Raw genomic sequence first — 26879 nt, forward strand, 5'->3', positions numbered from 1 at the left:
CATCTGTAAATTAAGATAATAGACCCCCCCCCCCCCCCCCCGCTTCACAGGGCTGTACATGGGATGAAAGGAGTTAATACATGGTTAATGAGTTAAAACCAGTGCTTAGCACAACATGAGTGCTCACTTATTATAAAGCAGTGTGGTCGTGGACTGGAGAATATCCAACTTTGAGTTGTCTACACCAACACACACATACAATACACACACCATCCAAAAAAAAAAAAATTTGAAGAAGAGTGCACAGGAAACTGTGCTGCCCCATCACAAGGCCCACAAGGTGCCCCTGCCCACTTTACCTGAGCTTCAGGAACCCTACGATGACCAGCAGTGCTGCTCTGAGCATTCCTGAATGTGTCTATGGGAGCACAGATGGCCAGCTTGAGTTTTTAAATCAAGTAGGTGTTATGGGAACCAGTCCAAGATCTGGAGAAATCCAAACAGTTAACCTCAATTTGCAAAGCTAGGAAAAGAAACTTCCCCAGAACCAGCCAGAACCTGGGTCCATATTCGCCAGGTTAAAACCTCTAGAGATTAGGTCCCCAAATCTGCCCTAGCATGGGATCTCATCGCCAGTTTTAGGTCCTCCCGTAGACTGTCTAGTCTTAGTTAAGCTTCTCCGAGGCAATGCAGGGTTGTCATTCAAGGTTGTGTGTAAACATGTCTGAGTTCTTTTGCCCCCCAGCACAGATGTGGATTTCTGACTCTAGGGAATGGAAGAGAAAACTGGGTGCTATAGTGGTGGGTCACAGGTTCACCAGGGCCCTTTGTGGTTAAAGTCTGGTTTAGGATATTAGGATTTCACTGGTGAGCTATGAGGCATCCCCAGGAGACACTTGAGGCAACTTATTTACCAGTAGGCAGGTCCCCAACGAAATCTGAAAGCCCCATGGCCCTCTTTCTACTTCCTAGCTCCTAACCTCCCAAACCACAAAGACTAAGTGATGAGGTAACCATGCCCAGAGTCAAAACAGGAGGGAAATGGCTCCCCAAATATCTATCCTAGACAGGATCAGAAGCCTGAAAAAGGCTTATTACCAAGAGAAACTACAGTGCTGTCCCCCAAAGCGCAGAGAGCAAAGGATTTCTCTACTTTTACTCCAGGTTATAATTTACCACCTGGATCTGTTCATAAGGAATTTTTTGAGGACAACCTGTACAAATGGATACACCTATTCCCGAAAGAATGTCCCAGAGGGAAGCAGTGCCCCCTTTCTAGCAGCTCCCAATGCAGCCCCCATCACCCACCACCAGCCCTCACACTGGGGCACCCCAAAGTGAGGAGCCCTGAAGTCGCAAATAGGATACAAATCACACCGTAACCAAACCTACCACGTGTGTCTCACCAGGCAACAGTACCGTAAACATGTGAGACTTCACTGTGTATCGAGTATCATCCTCTCGGTTTCCTCATCTTTTAAAGGAGGAAAATAAACACCAGCCAGAAGGGGACTGCTATGAAGATTAAATGAGAGAATTCAAAGTATTTAACTGACGCTTGCCTAGATATTATGTTATTATATGCCATACTATATTACATTTCATTATATCATATTGTGTGTGTTCCTCTGTGTGTGCGTGCGTGCGTGTGTGTGTGTGTGCGTGTGTGTGTGTGTTTAAACAGGCTTTCCGGGGTCATGGCACCCACCCACTCACACTCCAGCCACCTGCGACCACTCCCCCTTCCCTAAACTCCATAAGCACAGGTCTCCGGCTTTGGGTCCTTCTCTTCTCCACCTGGGACCCTCTTACACTCCTCACCACCCATGTCCTGGGCAGGCCTCCAGACTGCTCTGTGGGGGCAGCAGCCTCGTCTGTATCATTCGGCCATTCTCTGGGGGTGTAATTAATAAAGATAAATAGCATGGGCCAAGAGCTGTCCAAGACTACGCACGAGCCTCCCATTCCGTCCTCACACCAACTCCGCAGAGGGCACGCTAGCATGTCCGTCTTCCTCTTTTGGATGGGGAAACCGAGGCTCAGCATGGTTGGGCAACTTGATCAGACCGCACAGCCAGTAGGCGCAGACAACTCCAGAACCGGGCAAACTCCAGAGACCTCAGAATGAACCACCTTACCATGCGGCCAACACAGGTGACCAGCACAGTGCCACCTGAGTTCCCAGATAGGCTGAGCATGAAGGCGGGTGGCAAGTATCCCCGGAAGTGTGGTCACAGGCACTGCCAGGCCCAGTCCTTCCTCCCAGGAGGGACATTCACAAGCTCGGAAGTTTCAGAGTCTGGATTTGAATACCCCCTTCTCTCTTCAAGACAAATCTAGGAGACCGGAGAATTCTGTCCTCTGTTGCACCAAGTGGGAAATATTAATTTGCTTGTTTATAGGGGAAAATTCTTATAATACAACCCAGAATTAATAATTTATTACAAAGATTTCTTAGCTCCTCAGGCAGAAGTTCTAAAAGTGATACAAATTGTTATTTTGATTACTTTAATGGGATTTTCCCCTCAAAGCCTGAGCTCATTTGCTGGTGTAATTTGGAGTCGGGCAAACAGTAAAAGCAGAGCCTGGGGAGGAGAAGTTGCCAGCACCTCCACAGTGCACTGCAGACCACAGCACCTCTGGTGCATCTCTCAACCCTCCCACCCGACAAGTTGGAACTCTGCCTCTCTCTTTAGCAAAAGCCCTCCTGCCTCCTCTCAAACTCGCATCCTGTTCAGCCAGCCCGGATCCCTTTGCCATCATAACCCCATCTCTGCCCTGAGGCTCCTCTGCTGTGGCAAAATGCCCCTTGATGATAATGATAAAAGTAACGTTAATAGAAGTCACATTTATGGAGTGTCTGTTATGGGCTGGACCCTCTGCTAAGTTCTTTTCATGTCCATTTCACTTAATTTGCATAACCCAAGTGACGCAAGAGCTGTTACTATACCATTTTATGTATAAGAAAACTGAGGTTAAAGCAGTGGTAAAGCCAAATTGGTTTAAAGTAATAACTCTGCACACAAAGGAAGAAAAGCTAGTGCTTGTTTTGGGAGTGATGGTGACCTGTGTGCTCAAACTCAGGCATAAAGAGAGAATCACACAGTCTCTGGAGGTAAGCCTACAACCACTTATTACCATAATGTCCCAAGAGGTTCAAAACTAACATAAAAGGGTGCAAAGTCCCAGACAGCTCCTTGGGAAGCCTGTGCTCTCTGCCACAGCACTGTACTTCCTCCAGCAGTCCTCCACATATTGGTCCCTGAGGTCCTCTCCAGTGGGGAGCATGCCTCCCTCCTCTGCCCACCACTTTCTGCACAAGGCAGAGGGGTCTGCGTGCTCGCTGTGCCCAGGCACCAACTCCATCCAGGCCACAGCTCCACCACAACACCCTGCCCCTACTTCTCGGAACCCCTTGCCGTCTGCCCCAGCCAGTCCCTCCAAAATGTTAAGGAACTGCCTACCTCCCTCCTGACAGGTGTCCCCTTCCTGGGGACCTCCACCGACATCTTTGTCTTTCAACCTCACTGAGCACACTTTGACTCCGTTGATCTAAAGCTCCATTCGCCTGCCCCAGCCCCATGGGTGGCCACAGGTCATTTAGACCTGTCATTTAGATCCTGCCCACCTCCCAGATCTCAAATCTCTAAGCGTCTTCGGAACATACTCTCATCCTCATGAGCCAGCTCCTGCCAGGAACCCCCAAAACTTACAACAGGTGCATAAAGTGATCTGCCCTCTTGGTGGCCCGAAATGATAATAACATGGCCAATTCCCTGACCTCAACCCTAGATTTGTCTATATTCTCTTAAAAGCACTGACACTGAACTGGAGGATGTGATCATCTTCAATAAATCCACACTGTTTTGTTTCATAGCCAAGTTATCAGGAAAGAATCAACAAACCATCTTTTCTCCCAAATGGGAGAGAGGGAAAGCAACCACGTCTGTCACAGAATGCTGACGCTCAGAGCTGCAAGGGTCATCTCTTCCAAGCCTCCATCTGATGCTTGAAAACCTTCCTCAGCCTTTCCCCCAAGTGTTTGCACTGCCCATGCCAGGTACTCCCAGCGACAGGAAACCCACAGCCCAACCCACATTTGGGCAGTTCTGTCTGTCTGGAAGGTTTCCTTTGACTGAGTTGAAAGCTGTCTCAGGACATCTGGGTGGCTCAGTCGATTCAGTGTCTGACCTCAGCTCAGGTCATTATCTCACAGTTCGTGAGTTTGAGCCCCACATTGGGTTCTTTGCGGAAAGCTCGGAGCCTGGGGCCTGCTTCGGATTCTGTGTCTCCCTCTCTCTCTGCTCCTCTCCCACTCATGCTCTGTCTCTCTCTGTCTCTCAAAAATAAAAATAAACATTAAAAACATTTAGAAAACTGTCTGTAATTTCTACCTAGGTTCTGGGTCTGCCTGTTGGACCCACAACTAAGTCTGCTCCCTCTCCACAGGAGCCCTTCTGAGATCAGACTACACTCTTGCGTATCCATTGCATTTTCTCTTCTCCAGGCCAACCAGTTCCCATTCCTCAAGTGCCTCACAAGACAGGTTCCCCACAAGAAGGTGGGAAAACAGGGGAGTGAGTGTGGGGGTAGGATAAATGGTGCTTCAAGGTATAGGCCCTGGACTCTGACCGCCTGGCTTTAAGATGCGGCTGCAGATGTTCCCACCTATGCATGGGTCTTTGGACAAGCTGTCCTCTCTCTTCTTGGTTTTCTCATCTGTAAAATGGGAATGATTTTACACCACCTACTTCATAGAGCACGGAGAGGGTGGGTAAGGGGCTACACAAAGGGTTCTGCACAGTCCCTGGCACATGGTGAGGGCTTAATAAATGTTAGCTCTTAGGTCTATTCCCTTCCCCAACCCGGTCACCCGCTCTGGTCATGTTCCAGTTACATGCCATCCTTCTTAAGGTGGGGCCCTCACCTGGAGCCCCACACAACAGGCGTGTCCTGACCGAAATAAAGGAGAGCCATCCAGAGCCCACTTTCACGCTGGCAGACACATGACTGAATCCACAGACAACTAAAACCTCTGGATCTTTCTCTCCAGAGCGGCTCTGTATCTTCAGCTCCTCTTGCCTCAGTTTTCTGAAATATTACTTACATAACTACGAAATTATTATTATGAAACCACTGATCCCTTCCTATACCGAGGCCTATCCACTCACTGCTAGAGCTGTAACTATTCACTGACTGCTAGTTTTAGAAAATACAAGTCTAGAAATTCTTCCTGCATTTGTTAACACTGGCTCTCTAAGCAGACACAGATTAAGCAAGGTGTAGGAAGACAGCCGTCGCTTTCTTTAGTGTGATTCTGTGTTGTTTGAATCTTTTGCAACACGTATGTGCTTCCACCCTGCCTTATTGGAATTTGCTACTCTTTTTGTAACTTCTTTCTTTTTTAATGTTTATTGATTATTGAGAGAGAGAGAGAGAGAGAGAGAGAGAGAGAGAGAGAGAGAGCGCCAGAGCATGAGCAGGGGAGGGGCAGAGAGAGAAGGAAACAGAATCCGAAGCAGGCTCCAGGCTCTGAGCTGCCAGCACAAAGCCCAATGCAGGGCTCGAACTCACGAATAGTGAGATCACGACCTGAGCAGAACTCAGACACTTAACCGACGAAGCCACCCAGGAAGCCTCCTTTTTTGTACTTCTTGACTTACATGCTTAGCTTATAAGTTTTATCTTCTTTTTAAAATAAATTGCATTTAAAGCTATGCATTGCCCTCTAAGTACCATGTTAGATTCACTGCACAAGTTTTGATATGCAGTGCTGTTGCTGGGGGTTGGGTTTTTGGGGTTGTTCAGTTATATTTCGTAATTTTCATTAGGATTTCTTTTTTGACCCATGGAGTTTTTTTGGAAAGTTGATTTTGTTTTTTTTTAATTTTCAAACATACAGAAGATTAGAGATCATAATCTGCTTTGGACTATGAATTTTCAATTTTAGCACACTCTGATCAAAGAACGTGGTCCATGATGTGAATTTCTGGCATTGCTGAGATTTGCTTCCACAAATAGCACACAGTCAATCTCTGTAAGTGTTCCTTACATGTATGTTTGAAAAGCATGTGTAGTCTCTAATTGTTGGCCTTTTATACGTCTATTTGATTAAGCATATAATTATGTTGTACAGAGCTTACAAATATCCCTGCCAGTTTTTTATCAGCTTGACCTATCCATTAATAAGAGGGATATGTCTGGGCACCTGGGTAGCTCAGTTGGTTAAGCATCTGACTCTTGATTTCAGCTCAGGTCATGATCTCACGGTTCATGGGATTGAACCCGCATCAGGCTCTGCACTGACAGCGTGGAGCCTGCTTGGGATTCTCTCTTCCTCACTCTCCTCCCCTCTTCTGCTCACACACGCACTCCTGCGCTCTCTCTCTCTCTCTCTCTCTCTCTCAAAATGAATAAATAAACATTGAAAAAAGTTCACTTCTAAAAAATAATAAATGAAAAATAAGAGGGATATATTAAAGTTTCCAAAATATATTATCAGATTTTTAAAGTTGGTTCATTGACATTTTTTTTGCTTTAAAAGTTTTGAGACTCTGTTACTAAGCACATACAGTTTCAGGATTGCTGTATCTTCCTGTGAATGGTTCTTGACCCTCTTTGTCTTTGCAGATACTTTGGACCTTAAAGTTCATTTCATCTGAGAGTGATAATACTCTATCACATTTGATTTGGTTTGTATTTGCCTGGTCTATATTTTCCTATCTCCTTACTTGCAACCTTTGAGTACCATTTTATTTTAGGTTAATTTCTATAAACAGCATATTTCTGGGTTTTGGCTATTTTTCATATCTTCTGTATTATGTGACAAATTCAATCTACTTATATTTATTGAGACTACTCAAATAATTGTATTTATTTCTACTATCTATCATCTAAATTTTGTATTTTTAATTTACCATGCTTTTTTCTTGTTCCTTTCTTCTCTCCTGTCTTCTATTGGATTCACTGAGTATTCTATACCTTCTCTCTTTTGCCTCATCTGGTTCAGAAGTCCATTACTATGCTTTTAGTGATTACCTTAATTTGTTCATCTGCATCCTTGACATAACCAAATCTAAAGTTTATCTATATATCTATCCTCCTCCTGAGTAATACAAGGATCTTAGAATTTTTAATTCCCATCAGCCCATTCCTAATGTTACATATTATTATTGTATTTTTTTCTATTGGTTTTTAAACCCACCAAAACTAGTCATGATTTTTACCATCCAGTTATTTAGATTATCCCTTATTTAGAGATGCCTGGATGGTTTAGTCAGTTAAGTGTTGGACTTTGGCTTGGGTCATGATCTCACGGTTTGTGAGTTCAAGTCCCACATTGGGCTTTGTGCTGATAGCATGGAGCCCACTTTGGATTCTCTGTCTCCCTCTCTCTCTGCCCCTCCCCCTGCTCACACGTACTCTCTCTTTCTCTCTCTCTCAAAAATAAGCAAACATTAAAAAAATGTTTTTAAAGATTATCCCTTATTTATCAATGTGTTTGGTGGCCATTGCTCCTTAGATCCCATCCCTTCCTTCTGGGTTTCATGTTCTTGTAGTTAACATATAGTTTGGTCTTGTGTGTTTTTTTAATCCACTATGACAATCTTTGTCTTTTAATGGGTATATTTTTTTATTTATTTAAGTTTATTTATTTATTTTGAGAGAGAGAGAGAGCATGTGTGAGCAGGGGAGGGGGAGAGAGAGAATCCCGAGCAGGCTCCACACTGTCAGCAAGGAGCCTTATGCAGGGCTCTGAGCCAAAATCAAGAGTTGGACTCTCAACCGACTGAGCCACCCAGGCGCCCATTAATGGGAATATTTAGATGATTCACGTCTAAAGCAAGCGATGTTCTTGTTGGATTAACATCTACTAAGTTTGTAACTATTTTTTATTTATTGAACTTGTTCTTTATTTCATTCCCCTCCCTTTTTCTTCTTTCTCTGGGTTTAATTAAATATAGTATATGATTCCAGTTTATCTGTTTCACACTACTGAAATGTACACTTATGTATGTTTAAGAGGATAATTTTTACATTATGTGTTTTTCCCACAATTAAGAAAAAAAATTTTAAGTTTAAAAAAAGAGCTTTAGTGGTTGTCCTCGAGTTTTCAATATACATTTAAAAAGTTCACCTTAATTAAACTGTATCTCTTCAGGTGTAGTACAGGTACCTTCTAACAGAGTAGAGTATTCCCAATTCCCCCTTCCTGCCCCTTGTGACACTGCTGTCATTCATTTCACTTATCCCTATGTCACAATCACCCCCATACATTGTTACTATTATTACTTCAAACCGTTACCTTTCCGATCAACTAAGACTTAAAAAAAATCAAGTAGTTTATTTTATTTTCTTTTATTCCTTTTCCCCTGTCCTTCTAGAAGTAAGGTAGCTTTTCCCTCTGGCTTTCCTCAAGATTTTCTTTTTGTCTTTAGTCTTCTGATGTTTGAGTATGATATGTGTTGGTGTAGATATCAAAATATCCTGATATTCTCCAAGATTTCTGCATCTGTGGTTTGGTATCTGGCATTAACTTTGGAAAGTTCTCAGCCGTTACTACTTCAAATATTTCTTCTTCATTCTCTCTCTCCTTCTGGTGCTCCAATTATGCATGTGTTACTCCTCTTAAAATTATTCCACACCCCTTGGATGTTCTATTTTGGTCATTTTGTCGATGTTCTTGTGTTCTCTTTTTTCCTCTCTGCATTTCGGCTTGGGAAGTCTCTATGGACACCTCTTCAAGCTCACTGATTCTTCACTTGGCTGTCCAATCTGCTGAGCAGTCCATCAAAGGCATTCTTCATTTCCGTTATTGTGCTTTTTCTTGTTAGCATTTCCCTTCAATTCTTAGAGTTTCCATATCTCTGCTTACATTACCCATCTGTCCTTTTGTGCCACCTGCTTTTTCCACTAGAGCCCTTAACATATCATAGTTATTTTAATTTTTTAAATTTATTTGTTTTGAGAGAGAGAGAGAGAGAAGGGGAGGGGCAGCCAGAAGGGGAAAGAGAATCTCAAGCAGGCTCTGTGCTGTCAGCACAGAGTGGGGCTCAAACTCACCAATCTCACGTGAGATCATGACCTGAGCTGAAATCAAGAGTCAGAAGCTTAATCAACTGAGCCACCCGGGCACCCACTATCATAGTTGTTTTAAATTCCCTACATAAGAATTCTAAAATCTGTGTCACATCTGAGTGTGTTTCTCATGCTTACTTTGTCTCTCAGACTATGTTTTTGCTTGCCTAACTTTTTGCCAAAAGCTGGGCATGAGAATTGGGTAGCAGAAACTGAGGTAAACAGGTCTTTAGTAGAGGCTTTATGTTAATCTGGAAGATATCAGCTGCAACTCTGTATGCTCCTATCTCTGCAGGTTTCAATAGCTGTTTGCCCTTCAACCTCAGATCTCTGATGGGTCAAGAAAAGGTGTTGATTTCAGCTTGCTCAGCTCTACTTGTTGTTGTAAATATGGGAGCAACGACTTCCTAGATCTTCATATGCCAGAGCTAAAACTGGAGGTCTCTCCTATCCTTCTTCCTGGAGTACCTCATTATCAGATCAGTAAGAGTGTCTGAGTGGTAAGACTTCTTTGTATTTGTCTGAAAATGTCTTTATTTGCCTTCACTGTTAAATGATCATTTATCTGAGTACAGATCAATTGTTATTATCTCATAACACTTAATGATATTTTCTACTATTTTCTGGCTCCTGAAAAAAAAAGTGTTGTCAATCTAAAAGTTATATTTTCTCTCTAGTTGCCTTTATAACTTTCTTTGTCTCTGACATTCTTCAGTTTCACTACCCCTTTGCCAAGATGTACATTTATTTTTATTTAACTTGCTGGGATTTAATTATGCTTCTTCAATCTAACGCCCCATGTCTTACAACAGTTCTATTCTATACATTCTTTAGTCAATATTTCTTCAAATATTGCCTCACCTCTATTTTTCCTATTTATTCCTCCAGAGCAACTACTAGATATAGTTTGGACCTTCTCGTGAAACTCTGCTTTATCTGTAACCCTCTCTTTAAGACATCCCAACTCCTTAGACTTCTAGCCTGCATTCTCAGCAATTTCCTCAGCTCTGTTTCCCAAATCACTAATTTTCTACTCAGCTGTGTCTTACCTGGTATTTAATCCATGAATTGAAAATTTAATTTTGGTAACTAGTAAAATTTTTATTTCTAGAACACGCATTTGGCTCTTTTTCTAATCTGCGTTTTCCTATTCCATGGTGTTTTCTCCTTTTGTAGTATTTCCGGTCCTTTTTTCATCTCTGTAGTCATTTCACAGTCTGTTTCAGATTGTCTGTTATTTTAAGTTCTTGGAGCATTAATTCTTCTGGTTATGTCTCCCATACTCCCCCTCATTTCCTGGTGTGGTTTGCAATTTTTTTAAATCGTAAGCTCATCTTCAGCAGTTACCATTCACTCCGCAGGCAAGTTGTACAGACTGGACTGCGGAAGGATCCAGGTGAGAGTTTGTCAGGTGCTTCTGCTAGGCATCTCAAGGATTTCACTGATAGGAGCCTGCTTTTTATATTAATTTCTCTACTTGAGTTTCTTGGGAATAATATAAAGTGGATACCACACCTGTATGTGGCACAGCCTTGGGATTATAACTTCTCATGGGAAACCTTTGCTGTGCTTGGAGTCCTGTATGGAATCAGGGTTTCCACTGTTTTCATCAGTCTGGAGGTGAAATGGGCCCACTGCTCACTTCATGGAAAGTGCCATCCTTCCAGGTTTCAAGTTTTTTACAGACAGTTCACTTCCAACTCCCCTATCACGTAGGTCTCAGGCCAAATCTTCTGTCTCAGCACCAGCATCAACACCCCCAGACCCTGTTCACCATGAACTATGTCCAGGACCAGTAAGTACCCTGAGACACTGGGATATTAGCTCATGCACTTCAAGTTCTGGCTCTGAGTTCCTTCCTAATTTCCAGCCCCCAAGGACTTCCCTCTCTTTTTTTTTTTTTTTTTTTTTTTTTTTTAAATTTTATTTTTTTCAACGTTTATTTATATTTTTGGGACAGAGAGAGACAGAGCATGAACGGGGGAGGGGCAGAGAGAGAGGGAGACACAGAATCGGAAACAGGCTCCAGGCTCCGAGCCATCAGCCCAGAGCCCGACGCGGGGCTCGAACTCATGGACCGCGAGATCGTGACCTGGCTGAAGTCGGACGCTTAACCGACTGCGCCACCCAGGCGCCCCTGATCCAGTGTTTCTATTGTTTAAGAAGAAAGAGGTGCCTATAATAGCTGAGACCTTGTTATCAGAATCAGAAATCTGTGTTCTTTTTTTTATAATTTACAAAACAACAAAGTGTGCGTCTGTGTGTGTGTGCTTGAGAGCTTTGTAAACGCCAAATTCCTTAAGCCAAACTTCCAGTGCACTCTCAAAACAAACAAGCTATGAGTAGAATATTCTGTTTGTTTTCTTTTTTGCCTTTTTTTTTAAATTACAAATATTGCTTAGCCTTGTGTAGGGGGAATATCTCTACCCCCAAAGTCAATTTTCACATAGCACCTTTGGTTGTGTCTATCGCTGTTACTTTATGCCACACGGCACAGCACAGGTGGTCAATGTCACTGACATGGCGTAGCCATAAAAATTTCTTGGATGAATGAATGAATAAATGAATGAAAGAAAATCCCAGCAAGGCCCAGGCAGCTCTTTGACAATTTGCTTGTAATCTTTAAACCCCACGATACACAGAATTTGACTGTCATCTAAAAGAGTGGAACAGACGGGAAGAAAAACTGTAAACAAGTCAAAATAAAAATAAGAGATGGGTTTCCAATTTGTTTTATATCTCACAGAAATGTTAGAGCTGAAATGAATCCCAAGGATGACACGGTCTAATCCCCCACCCCAAATGCAGAAACCATAACCCAGAGGGAAGTGACGAGCCCAAGAGGCATCACGAAAGCCCAGGGGCCTGTCCCACACTTTTTCACTATGGCAACTTCCTCAGTGTTCCCTCAGACATTCCTCAATCTCGCCAAACAGACCCAATGACTTTTCTTGGGAAGCCACCCTTCTGCTTGACCCACAGGAACACAAAGAATACTCAGAACATTCCGTTGTTTAGGAAATATTTTAACAGCTGTTCAGGAAGAAACGGGCATCCCTAGGCAAGACTCTAAGGGAGTAGAGCAAGTGAAAAAGGTTGAGGCCTCAGAACCCATGTAGTTTCACCCCTGGGTCACTTTGAGATGACAACAGCAGAAGGCTAAGGGAGAATATGGCTGGTCTAGAGGCACCAAGAACCTCTAGGGATCTGGGAGCAAGAATTCCAGCACAGTCCTTGTTATTAACTCATTCCAAAGGCAAGATGACATCTAAGTTAAATCTTGCTTGCATCTCAGTGTTCAGAAAGGGGTTTTAGAGACGCCTGGGTGGCTCAGTCGGTTAAGCGTCTGACTCTTGGTTTCTGGCAGGTCATGATCTTGCGGTTCATGAGTTCGAACCCTGCATTGAGCTCTGTGCTGACAGTGCGGAGCCTGCTTGGGATTCTCTCTCTCTCTCTCTCTCTCTCTCTCTCTCTCCCCCGCTCTTTCTGTCCCTTCCCTGCTCATTCTCTCTGTGTCTCTCTCTCTTTCTCTTTCTCTTTCTCTCTCAAAATAAATAAATAAACTTTAAAAAAGAAAGGGTTTTCTGCCCTCAGGGAAGAACTGGGAAGACAAATGCCCTTCTCCTTGCTGCTACCATCCTCTCCACTCTTATGGCTCCTTCCATGGTAAGAGTCACTCCTCTGACCCGTCAAAGCCCAGGACATTTACTGGGCCACCTCCACCATGCCTTGAGGTCAGAAGTCTTCCTCTGGCATCAGGCTTCTATGTACAACTAGGTCAGAAGGTGCCTGCTTCCCATGGGAAGGCCTAGCCATGCCCTCTTACTTCCATCCTGTCCATCTGCAACTGCGTGGGTAAGCCCTCTGCTTCTTTCATCTCTAAAATTTATGATTCTTCCCTCCTTTAACATCCCCAAGTTCCTGCACAGCAAGCCCAAATGCAAAGTCAATGCAAAGAAGTCAAATGCAAAACTACTAAACTCTCTTTCTCGTCAAGAGCTGAGTTGATGATGAGGTACACTCTTATAGCCCAAACCTTCTGCTTAGGACATTTGCCCTGAGGTACCCTTGGGTGGCGGGAAGTCACAAAGCCCCAAGATAGTGGCACATCTTCCAAGCATCAAATTGGAAAATCTAGGAATGGTGCCCCAGAATGTCTGGGATTTTTCTTAGTTTAACTTAGGCTACTGGAAAAGCTGCATTCTCAAGCCCTATGGTCACAGCAGCCAGGCCCATGCAGAAATGCACTGATTAGCGTGTGGCCATCACATTCATCCGTAAGACAGAGCCCTTTGAAACCTTCTGCGGCACCTCTGTGGGTGTGGTTGAGGATTGTGCCCAGGGCCTCCACAGGGCCCCCACTGGAAACCCATGCGGCCATTCCCTTCCACCCTGTCCGAAAAAAACATGGCTTCCTTTGGGAGAATTGTCCTATTTTCCCCTGGTGGATAATGAGAAGCACACAAATGACTGCTTCCCGCTTTGCTTTGACCATCAGAAGGCTCACAATCAAATATGAGCTCAACTCTAGTAACCTGGGGGTCTGGCTGCAGAGTTGGGGGCTTTGGGGGTAGGTGGGAGGAGGTAAAGGAGCAGAGAAGAAAGGGGAGAAGCAATGCATCACAGGGCCACACAAGTTCCCAGTCAGCGCCCCAAGACTGGAGAGAAGGCCAACCCCAGCCAGGGCTGACAACTGTCTCCAGGGGACCAGCGACTTGGTCTGCACCTGGCAAATAAGCCTCCTGGTCTCCCAACCCTCCAAGTCTCCTCATAGCAGCAGAATAACCTTCTAATCTGTATTGGATTAGATCCTGATAGTCCCTGGTTTACAAATTACAATCTTCTCTTTGCTCTCAAGACAAAACCCAAAGCCATGGCCCTAGTCCACATCTGGCCCCCACCACCTCATTACCTGCACCACAGGCCGCTTTCTGCCTCTCATGCTTACCAGCCCCACAGGACATCTTTTGGTTACTAGACAACCAAAGCCTTTATATAGGCTGTTCCCTCTGCCTAGAACACTGTTCCCTGCCACACTTCCCCTTCTTGAGCTCAAAGGTGCATCCTCAGAGAGACATTCCCTGATGCCCCTCCCCCCATATAGATGAGGTCCCACTCTTTACTCTTTGGTCTTTCTCTTCAGAGCACCTATCATACCCTGTGATACCTGGTAATGACACCATTTTTCCTGGTAGAATAATGTTGTCAGAATTTGTCGCCTTTGCTATAGGGTCAATTCTGGGAACGATGTTTGTCTTTGTTGCTGCTCTGTCCCAACGCTTAGCACAGTTCCTGGCACAGAGGGGGTGCTCAATAAATATCTGCTGAATGAAGCCAATAAATCAATCAGGAAGTATCTGCACATGCAGAGTAAAGGGCGCTGACTCCAGAGGACAGTCTACACCCGCAAAAAGCAGGGAGCAGAGAATGGGGCAATCTTACGAGCTACATCATTTAGGGCATGTGACTTACTCTCTCTCTGCCTCAGTTTCCTTATCTGCCACATGAAGATCCCGCTCTGCTTTGCAGAGCCATTGCGAGCTAGACTCCCCTGCTAGCTGTTGTGGGTTTTAAGTAGTGATCCCTTTATCTTAAGTTATGCATCACTCTCCCAGCCCCTTGCAAGCTGGCACCTGTTGGCAGGACACAGGTCTGTTTAGTCCTCTCCACCCTCCTTCCCTGAGGGGTCTGGCTCTGAGCTCTTGGGCAGAGGATGCCCAGTACCCTGTGTGCGTGGTGAGGCTGGCGGCAGCCACCACTATCCAGACTTCCTCACCAGAAGCCTCCACCCTGCTCTGTGCACGAGAGGAGCTGGCTTCATCACTAGCCTCCCGAGAGCTTGCAGCCTCCAGCCCCTTGCCACTCAGGGCCACGGGTCCCGGGCCCCAGGCTGGCCCACCCCAGTGAGGATTCCTGAGGGGAAACATCCCTTGAGCGCCCCTTCCACCTGGCAGCTTTAAAGGTCTCCTTTTTTCACCTTCCCACCCACCAAACCCCTCCTGCTCTCCGTGCCTTAGAATTATTCTTTCAGGTTGGAAGAGCCTTGACATTTAGCTAATCAAGTCCTCAGTGGATTCTTAAACTTCTAATACAGCAAATATGAATAAGGATAGATTCTACTTACATGCCTCTGGTGACAGGAGGCTCACTACTTCACAAGGAGGCCCACTCCACTGGTTAGGAAGCTTGGGCTATGAGAAAGTTCTCTTAGCCTGCCTCCTTCCCTGCTCACATCCCCAAGTCTTCCCTTCTTCAGACCAAACAGCCCCAAATTCTCCAGTCATCCCTCCTAGGAAAGAGTTTTCAATCGTCTCTTCTAAATGTTCTCTACTGTATCCGCAAAGGAGGAGTCTGGTTCTGAGCACAGCCTTAGCAGGGGAAGGCTGGGGTAAGCAGAGCAAAACCAGATCAGAGTGGAACAGCACAGTCACTGCCCTCAGACTTCTGTTCATACCTCCGGAAACCACACTGGTGCCTGTGGCGGCCCCACCACTTTCTAACCCATGCTTGGCTCCCAGGATGAGTAGAGTGAACCCCTAGGTGTGTTCCCAGGAAACTGGTCACCTGTAAGAATCAGTGGGCAGCCTGACTGTGTTGCAATGGGAGCGACCCGGTGGCCACCAGCCTGGACTCTGGGGCCAGGGATTTGGGCTCCAATCTCGCCCCGGCACTTACTACATACCTTCGGCGACATTACTGCTAACCTCAGTAAGCCATCCTGTCTGCACAAAGGTGATAATAGCGTTGTTATGACTTTGTAATGACATGGGGCAAGGAAAGTGCTCCTCAGAACACAGCCAGACACACGGCAAGCAATGAATACATCATTGTTACAACCATCACTACAGTAATGATTAGGACTTGATGCTTTCATGAACTTAGACAAGAAGCAACTTAGTGCTGGCTGAACTGGGTCAGTGAAGGCCACTCCTGGTGGGCCCCGACAGGGTAGATTTAGAAACAGACCGAAGGAATAGTCTATGCAGGGCAACAGTGAGCAGGAGCTTGGAGTAAGACAACAACAGTAAGGGACACCTGAGTGGCCCAATCAGTTAAGCATCTGACTCTTGATTTCAGCTCAGGTCATGGTCTCACAGTTTGTGGGATCAAGCCCCTCATCGGGCTCTGTGCTGAGGGCGCTGAGCCTGCTTGGGATTCTCTCTTGCTCTCTCTCTGCCCCTCCCCTGCTGGCACACGCACCCACCCTCTCTCTCTCTCAATAAACAAATAAACATTTTTTTAAAAGAATAACAACATTAAGAAAGTAATAATAATCGCAGTAGTTGCCACTCTGCATGCTCGGAGCTATCCCTGCTGTTCACGCTCTCATATACATGCACACGCATGCACCCCACACACAAGCCCATGGTCCGTGCGCCCTCAAACAGAGAAGGAGCCCAGCCCACAAGGGGCAATGAGAGGTCAGGCCTGGCCATAGCCAGAGCATCCTGTGGGCAAGCAGAGGTGCATGGCGGGGGGGCGGTGAAGGGCCATGACGGGGATGAAGGGCCCAGGTTGGGGTCTCGAGTCGGTAAACCATGAGGGACTCCCAAGTGAGGATGGGCTTCAGAAAGAGAGATTTGACAATAGCAGCAGGGACAGGGCAAGAGGCAGGAGTCCCAGGGAAGGTCGCCTCCAGATGAACAGAGTACTCCAGGCCACGGACACAAGGTTCTTTGGGGCCCACTCCCCCCACAGCGAAGTCAGACCTCCTCACCTCCACATGCCAGCCCTCTGGGGTTTGGCTGACCCACTACTTCTCCAGTCCTCTTGTCCAGACTGCCTCTCACCCATCCTCCATTCAACTACCTAGACCGGCCCACAGTTCCCTGCTATCTTACACTGCTTCATGCCCTTGCCCACATTGTCCTTCTGCCTAGAATGCCCCCTCCGGCCATCTCTACCATCTCCACAGATCTAGATTCTGCCCATCCCTCAAGACACAGCACTAACGGCACCTCCTCCAGGAAGCCTTCCCCCTTCCTCAGCCCAGCACACTGGTCTCCTCAGTCCCTCCTCTCCATACCTCACCTCCTTCTGATGGGCACGGACCCACTACAGAGGAAAACAAGCTCCTTGAAGAAAGGAAGCATGTCCAGCACCTCATCTTTTTCCCTACAGTCCCAGCCCTTTTTCTGAGTCAGGTAGGTGTTCAGACCATCTCTGATGATCAAGCTCAATTATGCTCAGAAACTCAGGAGTAGGACACCCACAGGAATAGGCAATGCTCGGCCCAGGGCCACCAGCCTGGAGAGAAACCACCATTCAGGGGGCAAAGCAGCATAAGCAAGTGGGAGGCATTTCTGGTGGCTTTCTCTTTCAGACAAGGGACAGGCCCTCTCCCAGTTTAACCCCCCATGACCTTTGAACTTCCCGGGAGGTCAGCAGCACGTCCCCTTCCCCAGCTGTCTTTCTGTCTCTGGCCCGATGGGAGGGAGGGCCCTGGGCCGGTTCCATTTTGCGCCCGTATTGATCTGTTGGCAGCAATGGGCTGGATAATTAGCCAGGAATTAGGGTTTCTATTACAGCCAGGAGGCTGCTCCAGCTGATTTATCACCTGAATAATTTACTGTGATTGAAAGGAAATTAAAATGAACTCCATTTGACAACTGTGAGCTTTTATGGGCTTTAGTGAAGGCTCAAAAGCCAGATTAATAGCCTGGTGTTGGTTAATAGTCTGCCGAGAGTAAATACGGCAGGGCAGGCTGAGCTCCGAGGCGGCCTTCCTGCCGAGGCCGGAGGAGGGACCAGCTCCCGCTAGGAGCAGGCAGGCGACAGCGTCACCGCGAGTTTTACTGAAACAGATTCCACTGTTCAAAACGCACTCACCACCAGCGCTTGTTTCTTTCCTTTTCTTTTTTTTTTTTCCTCTTCCCCTTCAGGGTGATTTTTACTCACTCCACATGTAGGGAAAACAGAATTGCTTTTTCAATAACCATTTTGAAAAGGAAGTGTTTCATTGCCCCAGAAGTATGTACACATTACACCCAGGGCCAAGGGTTTACTAAGTTTCCATATAAAAGCAGGAAGCCTGCCCTACCCACCCAGGGCAGATCTGGGTGGCAACAGCGGCAAGGTGGGTGTGGGTGTGACTGGTAGGACCCCAGCCTGGCCTCGACGAGGAATGTTCTTCCCATGAGTGGTTGGGCTGAGTAGGCAATTCAGGAGGATCTGACCACCGGAGTCCATGGGGAGGAAAGACTCTGAGGATTCTGGAATGACAGGCAGACTCCGGCTGCCAAAGGCCAGTCCCCAGAACCAGCCAGTTAGAAAACGCTCCTAGAATCTTTTGGGGACAGGGAGGCCCATGCAGCCATCTAGCACAGAATGAGGACAGAACACCCCGAAGTCAAGTTCCAGCTCTGTGGCCTCAACAAGTCCTGGAAGCTCCCTGGACTGAAAATGGGGTGAATGGGAAAAAATGTTCCAATCTGTGTAATGGAGCTTACCAATCTTGCCCACACTGTTCAGCAGGCACTTAAATTGTGAGTCCAAGGGGAGAATGGATGTGAAAGGGCTTTGAAAACAGTACAGTACCCTGCTTAGGTGGGGACGACCACTGTTGTTGGGTTGCTGCTGTGCTATTGTTGTTGTTGGCAAAATCACAATTACGGCCACCACAGATAAGGAACCGAGGTCCAGAGAAAAAGCCACCGGCCCAACAGGGCAGAGCCAGGACTCAAGTCGAACTCCCTCAACCCCAAAGCCAGATGAAGCTCTTTCTTCCCCACAGGCTGCTCAGTGAAACTGACAGCAAGACCCCACCAAGGCCACTAGGCCATGGAGACACAGGTCTGCTCACGTATAGAAGACACGCCACCCTCGGCTGCCGGAGCTCCGGGCCCCCTTCTCGGTGCCACCACCGTGCCATGCTGCTCTGGGGCTCACAAGGCAAAGCAGAGAGTGGGCACGAGGGGGTTCATACCCTTGCGTGTCAACCTTGTACGGCAACTTGTACCCTTGACACGCACTCTTTCCCTGTCTGTGGCCCCTTGCTTTGGCTGTCATTTGTCCAGTGACTGGGAACCAGGAGCGAGGGTACGTCATTCATAGTCCAGTGCCTGTGTGTGTGCCTGGCAGCCCCGTGGCCTCACCTTCCATCTCTCCTCATTACGGCACATTACGGGGAGGTGAAGCAGATTAACCAGAAAGCACTGAGTCAGTCATTATCCCGCCACACGCTGGCCCGCAGGCCCCGCCTCAGAGCCCACACAGACATAGGCCCGCGGTCGTGTCCGCGCCATTCTGAAGGACACTGCATAGCAAGACCGTTAGGAACAGGGCCCTTGCAGAGTTTGTAACTCGGTCTCCTCCCCACCAGGCCGCATCTCTACAGGGGCCTATCAGGACCTGTCCCTCAACGTTGCCTCCTCCGTAACTCCTCCCCCGATGCTCCCAAATGAGGCAACCTCCCCATTCATCAGCGCCCGCAGAACCTTGTCCCTTGCCTTGCAGGTTCTGGATCCATGTCACATGGCCCCTGAGAGAGTGTGGGCAGACAGAGTTGACGCTTGACTCATCCCTCTGTCCCCCTGGGTGCCTGGCACTGTGCCAACCTCACAGGCAGCATGCGAGAAATACGTCGGATAAGTGAACATATGAATGTCTAAGCAAGTGAGGAAATACACGGATGGCTTCTGGACTCCTCCCAATTATGATGCCCTGCAGTCTCTGCCCAGATTTCCTGGGCATTTGAAGCTAAAATGATGCAGACTCTGAATTCCGTTAAGAATCGAGGGGAAATCCAGTCTCTAACACTGAATGCCTGCCTGAAGTAAACAGGAACTTAGTACAAGTGCTAGAGGCTTCATGAAGTAGAGACCAGGTTGAGTGTAGAGGCCTGGGCCCTCACTCTTCTCCACTCACTTGCTGGGTGACCCTGGACAAACCCTGTCCCCTCTCGGGGCCTCTAAAAAATGAGGGAGTTGAAAGCTTGCCTCTGTACCCTCTGCTAGTCTCTCAAATCATGTGATCTTGTCGATGGTTAGAAGATACATTTTCTCCCCAGTTCTGGAGGGAAAGGTAGGCTTCATCCAAGGAAGGCTCCTTTTCTTTCTCCTCCTGTGTCAGACGGAATGTGGTTTTGGCCACCTCTCAGAAGGGCTCTGAGCAGGGAGAGAGGCTGTATGTGATAGAAACAGACTCTACCCGAAAGCTCAAGGTCTAAAGTGTGTGGGATCAGCTCTGTCCAGCCCACAGGACCACCTCATTCCCAGGGGATACTTTACGTGTAGAAGAAAGACCAAAATCTTGACCACAGCGTACGAGACCTGGCCCATCTCCCCAACACTCCCACCCCCCCACGCCCTGAAGCCCAGGCACAGTGGCTCTCTTGGCCCTCTTTCCATTCCTCACCTTGCCGTGCCCCCTCTTACCTCGAGGCCCCTGCCCTTGTTGTTGCCTCTGCCAGGCACATTCCCCCCCACCCCGTGTCCCTTCTCCTGTCCTGCCCTACCCCTCAGGGCTCAGCATAAAAGCATTTCCCCCCAGAAGCCATGGTGGCCTCCAGGCTGGCTCAGCTTGTGCTTTATTCTTTCAGAGAACCTCAGCACCTAGCACATCTGTAATCCATGACCTTTGGGGTTATTCTTACTTATGGGATTCTTCCACATATCTATAGGTTCCCTGACGGCAGGTCCAAGCCTGTCTTGTTCACTCACAGTACCTAGTGCCTGGCGCCATGCTTTGCACACAGGTGATACTCCTTGGTGTTTGTTGAGTGAATACATGACTTGCCGTGTGGCCTTCAGACAAGTCTCTGCCTCTCTGGGCCTCGGTTTCTCCATATGAAAACAAAGTGGCTAGATGGTCTGTGAGAGTCCTCACAAGAACTGCTCAGACAGCTAGACTGTCATAGGATGGTGGCCCTGGAGGCTTTGCTCACTCCTCCCTACTCAACATCCCCTCTGGTCCCTTTCCCCTCCGTGGGAGCTTGTGCACACAGCCTGCAGGGTTTTGACTGGCTCTATGGGAAAACTTCAGAAGCCCCATCTAATTAGCATGTAAAGGAAGCTCAGCGAGGCCAGGCCTCAGCACCAGGATCAGCTAGCTAGGTCTCTGACTTGCTCACCAGATGGGAGCTCTCGGCAGGCGGGGACCATATCTGAGCCGCCTATGCCTGCCAGGTAACCAGCCCAGACTGGGCATGAGGAAATAGTCTCTCGAGTTGCATCTGGTACTTAGGGACCTTATCCAGGCCCCAGAAGCCTCTCACTGGGCAGATCTTTCTGGTCCCATAGCTAAGACAGTGACTGCTTGTCTGTCCACGGTCAGCAAGGGGTCATCCTTCTACTTCTCTCCCTGTCTTGCAAATGACCCGGCTGGGAGTTTGTCCAGTGAGACACTTCCCCCTCTCCAGACTCTTGGATTCGGTCTCTAAAAGCATGCCAGGGCGAGCTGACGCGTGGGCTGACGGTGGGGTACACGCTGGCACCACTATAACGTGCTTTGTGACCGTATTTCCATCTTCATCCTGACTGGCAGGATGGTGACCCAAGACCACCTCCAGTGGCCCAGAAGGTCATGACATCAGCTCTGTGCCAAGAGCCTGGGGAAAGGACGCCATTCAGCAAAAGCAGAGCAGCCAGACAAGTCATGTGACCATGCCCCACCCTGCCCCCACCCCCCCACCCCACAGGCTGGCCAGGGAGACAGAGGCACCAGGGCAAGAAGTTGCCAGAACCCCAGACAAGTCCTCCTGACCTTAGGGAACGCTGCAACCGTCCAAGTCGGGCCGAGAACAACGAGAAGCCCGCCTCTGAGTAGAACCCGGCATTCCCGCCCACACCCCGCCAAACGCCTTCGGGAGGGCCCCCCCCCCCAGGTCTGCGTCTGGCTGGGGGTACGGCAGGCAGGGAGCCGTGGGGCGTACCTGCTCGGGCTTGATGGGCTCTGTGGTGGTGAAGATGTCTGAGTAGTGCTGCCTCTCAAACACGCGGTCCAGCACCTCCAGCTGCTGCTGCGTGAACAGTTCTCCCCGCATCTGCTTCCGGAGGAAGTCTCTGCCTGGCAGTGAGTGGCCGTTCGGCACCGGAGACTCCTGAATACCTTTGATGAGCATGAGAGAGGGGGGGGGGGGGCAGGTTACACAGGTTGCTAAAGAAAGTCACGTCAGCTGGTGAGAGAAGACAGCCTGAGAGACCCACAAGCCCAGCTCCTTCCCTGACGAGAGAGGAAACAGACAGGGACTCAGACAAGGGGGCCCTCAGTCAAGGTTACCCTGCTGGTTAGTGCAGAGCCAGCCTCCCGTAGCCACCTGCCAGGCACCATGTGAAGCCTTTTCTACATGCATCATCTCACCTAAAACTCACAACGACCCCAAGGTAGGTAACATTATTTTCCCCATTTTGCAGATGAGAAAATTGAGACCCGAGGAATTAAAGTCATTCACCTGAAGATGAGAGCTCAGGTTGACTGGAAGGCTTAAGTACCAGGTGCCACTTCCTCTTCTATAATGAAGACTCCCCCACCCCGTGGAGGTACGGTTTTGTCCCAGAGCCGAAGCCCTTAACCCAGAACATCTGCCACTACATCACATGACCAGTCACTAAAGCACCGTGCCAAGACGGCTGTGGGGAAGGACACCACTTTCGTACAATTCTGGTGGGAGCCCACCGGTCACACACCCACAATACACAACTTGACAAAATCCATCAAAGTCACAAATGCACATATCCTTTGATGACACAGTTGCGCCTCTGGAAATGTTTTTTTACCACTAGACTCACACGTACGGGAAGTGATATGCATGCAAGGTTCTAGTTGCAAAAGACTGGAAACAACACATGAATTTATTTGCAGGGGCTGGTTAAATGAGTTACGGTGTGCTCACACGGTGAGCCGCTGCAAAAGGGAACAAGGACTCCCACCGTGAACTGATACAGAAAGATCTTCCGGATACACTGTCCTATGAAAAATAAACCAGGTACAGCACAGCATGTATAACGTATAACCTTTTGTGTAAAAAATAAGAGGAAGAAAATAAGACTTCCCACGCATTTTGTGTATGCATATACAAAAGGAACTCTGGAGGGCACCATGAGAAACATTTAGAGCACTTACCCATTCCTTTCCGGGAGGTGGGAACTAAGTGGATAGAGGTGAAGGGGGGGATGCTTTTTTTGTTTTATGTTTTGTGTTACTGCAGAACTTTAAAGGTACCACTTACTCAAAAACACGAATTACCAAGGGTTAAATTCTGTATGTGTTCTATATTGTTAGCTCTCCACACTGTCACCATCTCTGGTGACGATGCTTACGTTTCAAAGAAAATATTATGAATTACCAATAAAAAAGAAAACGGGAAGAAATATTTTTTGTGAGCCTTGAGCTTGAACGACTCAAAGTGAAAGACACAGCAAGGAGGGCAAAAGTTTCAAGCAAGGAAATGGCCTCGAGGGCCGTGCATCCCCCAGGGCCCTGTAGGACCCGGTTGCTCATGCAGGGCTGACCAGAGGTGAGGCGTCAGGCCCAGAGGTGAGGCATCTGCCTTTGCCACTGGGGAGCCCAAGGGAAACCAGCGCTTGTCAGATCTCTCACTGGCCCTCACACAGGCCTTGCCTGATTCTCTCCTACATCCCCCTCTGCCAGCACATGCTGCCCCAGACTTCATCCATCATGTCAGAGCCCCACTCGTGTGAGGAAGGAGGCCCAACCAAGGAGCTTGAAGCAGCGGGAAGCTGTGTCACTGAGATGAGCCAAAAGCTGGTGTCTCCCTAACTGTCCTACCTGGGGGCAAATGCAATGCAGGGTCTGACACTTGAGCGAAGTCACCAGCTTTGGGTGTTCACACGAATGCTGGCTTTCCAGTTTCCTCCATGGAGGCTGACAGCTCAGAGCACCTTCCTCTACGGGAAGGGCCTTCAGAGGCAGCTCATAAAGCCCCTTGAGAAAACAGATCCCAGCTCCATTTGGATCCAAGAGGATACCACAGGCTAGGCTACAGCCTGAATGACCACATACCCCAACACATGGACCACGATGAAAGCTGGGCTCTCTGGCTGATGTCCCCCAGCCTAGAGTTGGGGCGCCTCCACTGGCAACCTGGGACATTAGTCTTCCACAAGACCGGTCCCTGCCTGTTCCTGTCCATAGGACATCATCCTCAGAGTCCCTTTTTCCATCATGGCCCATCCCCATGGGGGCTATTCCTACAAGGACAGCAAGACTAGCAGAATGTGGGAGCTCACAGCCCTGTCTGTGCTCTCCCATTGGTTGGCATCTGCCAAATAACCCTATTATCAAAGGATCAAAGATACATGTACATGTGCACACACACACACACACGCACACACTCACGAGGACAGCTCATCATGCTCCTCCTCAGCTATTGCTCTAGCCTGTCATCCTGGCCCCAGTCACTCCTGCTCAAGTATGATCTTGCCCGGGATCCCCAGTGCTCCCATCAAGTTTCTCCCTGTCAGAGGAACCACGTCTGATCGTAAGTGACGTCTCTCTGCCCACCAACTTCACTGATACTCCCCAGCCCCATCCTGCCAGCCAGGCCCCAAACTCCTCATGAAGGCTCCTTCCTGATAATTCCCACCCAGGTCTTGCTCTGCCCCCAGTTGGACAGTGTCCACCTCTCCCCCCCCCCACCCCACCAATTCAGTCTGCTCCACTAGATGTGCCAGCCAGACTGTCCTCCCACAGATGTCCTCAGGCTCGATCCCTCCCCCGTGGGATTCATAGGCTGGGTTCTTTGCACAGCCCATAGTTCTGGAAGGGCAGAACTTCACCCCCGCTAAGGGAGCTGAGGGTGGCTCTGCTGAGGACCCCTGTGGGCAAGGTCACCACCTGGTCACTGAGTAGGTCCCGGCACAGAGTAAAGGCTCAGGGCACAGGGCCAACTCAGGTATATGCACTGGGGGTCCTTGGAGTCCTATCTCCCTGAGGACAGCTCTGGTACTCCAGGCACAGACAGCCTGGCGGGGCCCTGGCCATCTACATCCCACTCATGTACATCCCCATGACTCACTACATCCCACCCTGGCTTTCTGAAAGTCAACCATAGCACCCATGGGCCAAGCCTGGGAGAGGGTCTTGGCTGTCCTGGTGACCCAGACGCTCCTCGTGGAAGACGGCAAGCTGGAAAGACCACCTCTCCAGGCATGTGCCCTGACCTATGACCCTGTTGCTGCCCTTGCCCCTCCAGCACCCCTGCTTTCTCCATTAGGAAGGGAGGCGAGGTAGGTCTACCCTGTCACCTAGTGCAGATGCCTAATGTCTGTCATTTCCTTAGGAGGCTGGGGACACTTCTACACGTATAATCACCCATTTAACAAGTATTGATGAAGTATTTACTCTGCACCAAGTGATGTTTAGAAAAAACAACAGAGGATCCAATGATGACTAAGACAGGCCCCTCTTTCCAAACAAGAAAGGGCAGCCACTGTAGCCAAGTACTCCCACAGACATACAGCTACAAACTGTGATTACTGCCAAGTAGAAAAAGGGTCCAGAAATATATGCATAGGACTATGGATAATGAATGGGGAAGGGGTGTGACCGCATGGGGAGGAGCCAGAGAAGTCTTCCAAGGGGAAGTCATGCTTGAAGTGAGAGTAGAGGACAAGGGTCAGCAGTGCAAAGAGGGTGGGGGTGGGGAGGGCATGCCAGGCAGAGGAGACCGCCTACAAAGGCTTAGACATGAGGAATCGAAAGGCCGGGGGAGAGATGGTGAGGGGAAGAGACCCCAGGGGACCATGGAGAGGCAGGCTGGGGATGGCCTAGCAGCCCTGGACCCCACAGAAGGCCACGGGGAAGATCTGAGTCCTGCTGGGGGAGCAGTGCAGGGACCACAGGAGGGGCTGGGGAACAATCACCCTCCACACTTCTCAGTCCCAGGACCTGAAATGCTAGTTCCTTTAGATCAGGCTGTTCTTTCGAAGCCCTGCTCCCAAGACTCATCTTTTGGAAAGACTCGGGGCTGGCCACGTGAAATTTGCATTTGTGGGCATCTGAATGTGATGCTTGGAGTCAGGCTGTCACCCACAGGTCGCCCACCATGCTCCTATGGAAGGTAAACCGTTCCTCGTTGACATGTGTACCCTGTTACTAGGACAGACACAGCCTGTGAGCAGGCGTGCCACCTCCTCCAGGATGCCCTCCTTCCTGCCCCAGCTGCTTCATCTCCCACTCTCTGGGCTCTGACCACTTTCTCCCTTTTCTCAGGTGTCAAGCCCCCTGGGCTCTTTACTCTGACACTGCGCTATTAGCCGCCTCAAGGGGAAGCCCCAGTTAATTCATCTCTGTCTGCTCCATGGGGAGTATTTATGGGATAAATGAACAAGTCAGGAATACCTGTGACCACCACTCTCATTCCGCAGGTCCGGTCTGCAAATGTCAGCATCCCTCTCTATCTGACCTCATTCATTCGATCATTCATTCTTCTCTTAACCAACCTCAGTGAGCAGGTGCCGTGCTAATGCCGGCATACAACGATGGGCAAAAGCCGCCCTGGCCCTGCCCTCATGGACTTATGTTCAGTGGAGGAGGGAAATGTTAATTGAAAAATAATCAGACCAGAAAAGGCGCACGTGTCAACCAAGATAAATACTCTGACAAAAAGATGCATAATTCTCCGGCCAGGGACACAGCTGACCTGCCTCTGGGAGCCACACGTAGTGGGTACACAGTGAGTATGAGCCAAACAAACCAATTGTATGCTAAGAGACAGCTATAAAAATGAATATCCGAAAATCATCCCTGGCACAAGGGCAGGTCTGAACCTCCAAGCCTCCAGTGGAAGTTTCCATAGCATTTCTCATCTGTGCTGCAAAGATGCTGTCTGACTTCGTTGGGGAATGTGGTCTTGGAGACAAGCTACAGAAATGCTCAGACCGATTTTATTCCAGGGAGAA

The 26879-nt window shown here is 48.4% G+C and overlaps 1 protein-coding gene across 5 annotated transcripts in view; it reads right to left on the minus strand.

Annotated features, from left to right (window-relative positions):
- PAX5 (paired box 5) overlaps window positions 1–26879 on the minus strand; it is a 195031-nt gene that overhangs the window by 108672 nt on the left and 59480 nt on the right. For all 5 annotated transcript variants that reach the window (XM_086683520.1, XM_086683516.1, XM_086683518.1 and 2 more), the window contains one exon: window positions 21890–22065. In XM_086683520.1, the coding sequence (XP_086539646.1) occupies window positions 21890–22065 (176 nt within the window). The remainder of the gene's footprint in view (window positions 1–21889; window positions 22066–26879) is intronic.

Source organism: Puma concolor, chromosome D4 (assembly GCF_028749965.1).
Source record: "Puma concolor isolate L17-30 chromosome D4, mPumCon1.1.hap2, whole genome shotgun sequence".
In the NCBI taxonomy this organism is placed as follows: domain Eukaryota; kingdom Metazoa; phylum Chordata; class Mammalia; order Carnivora; family Felidae; genus Puma; species Puma concolor.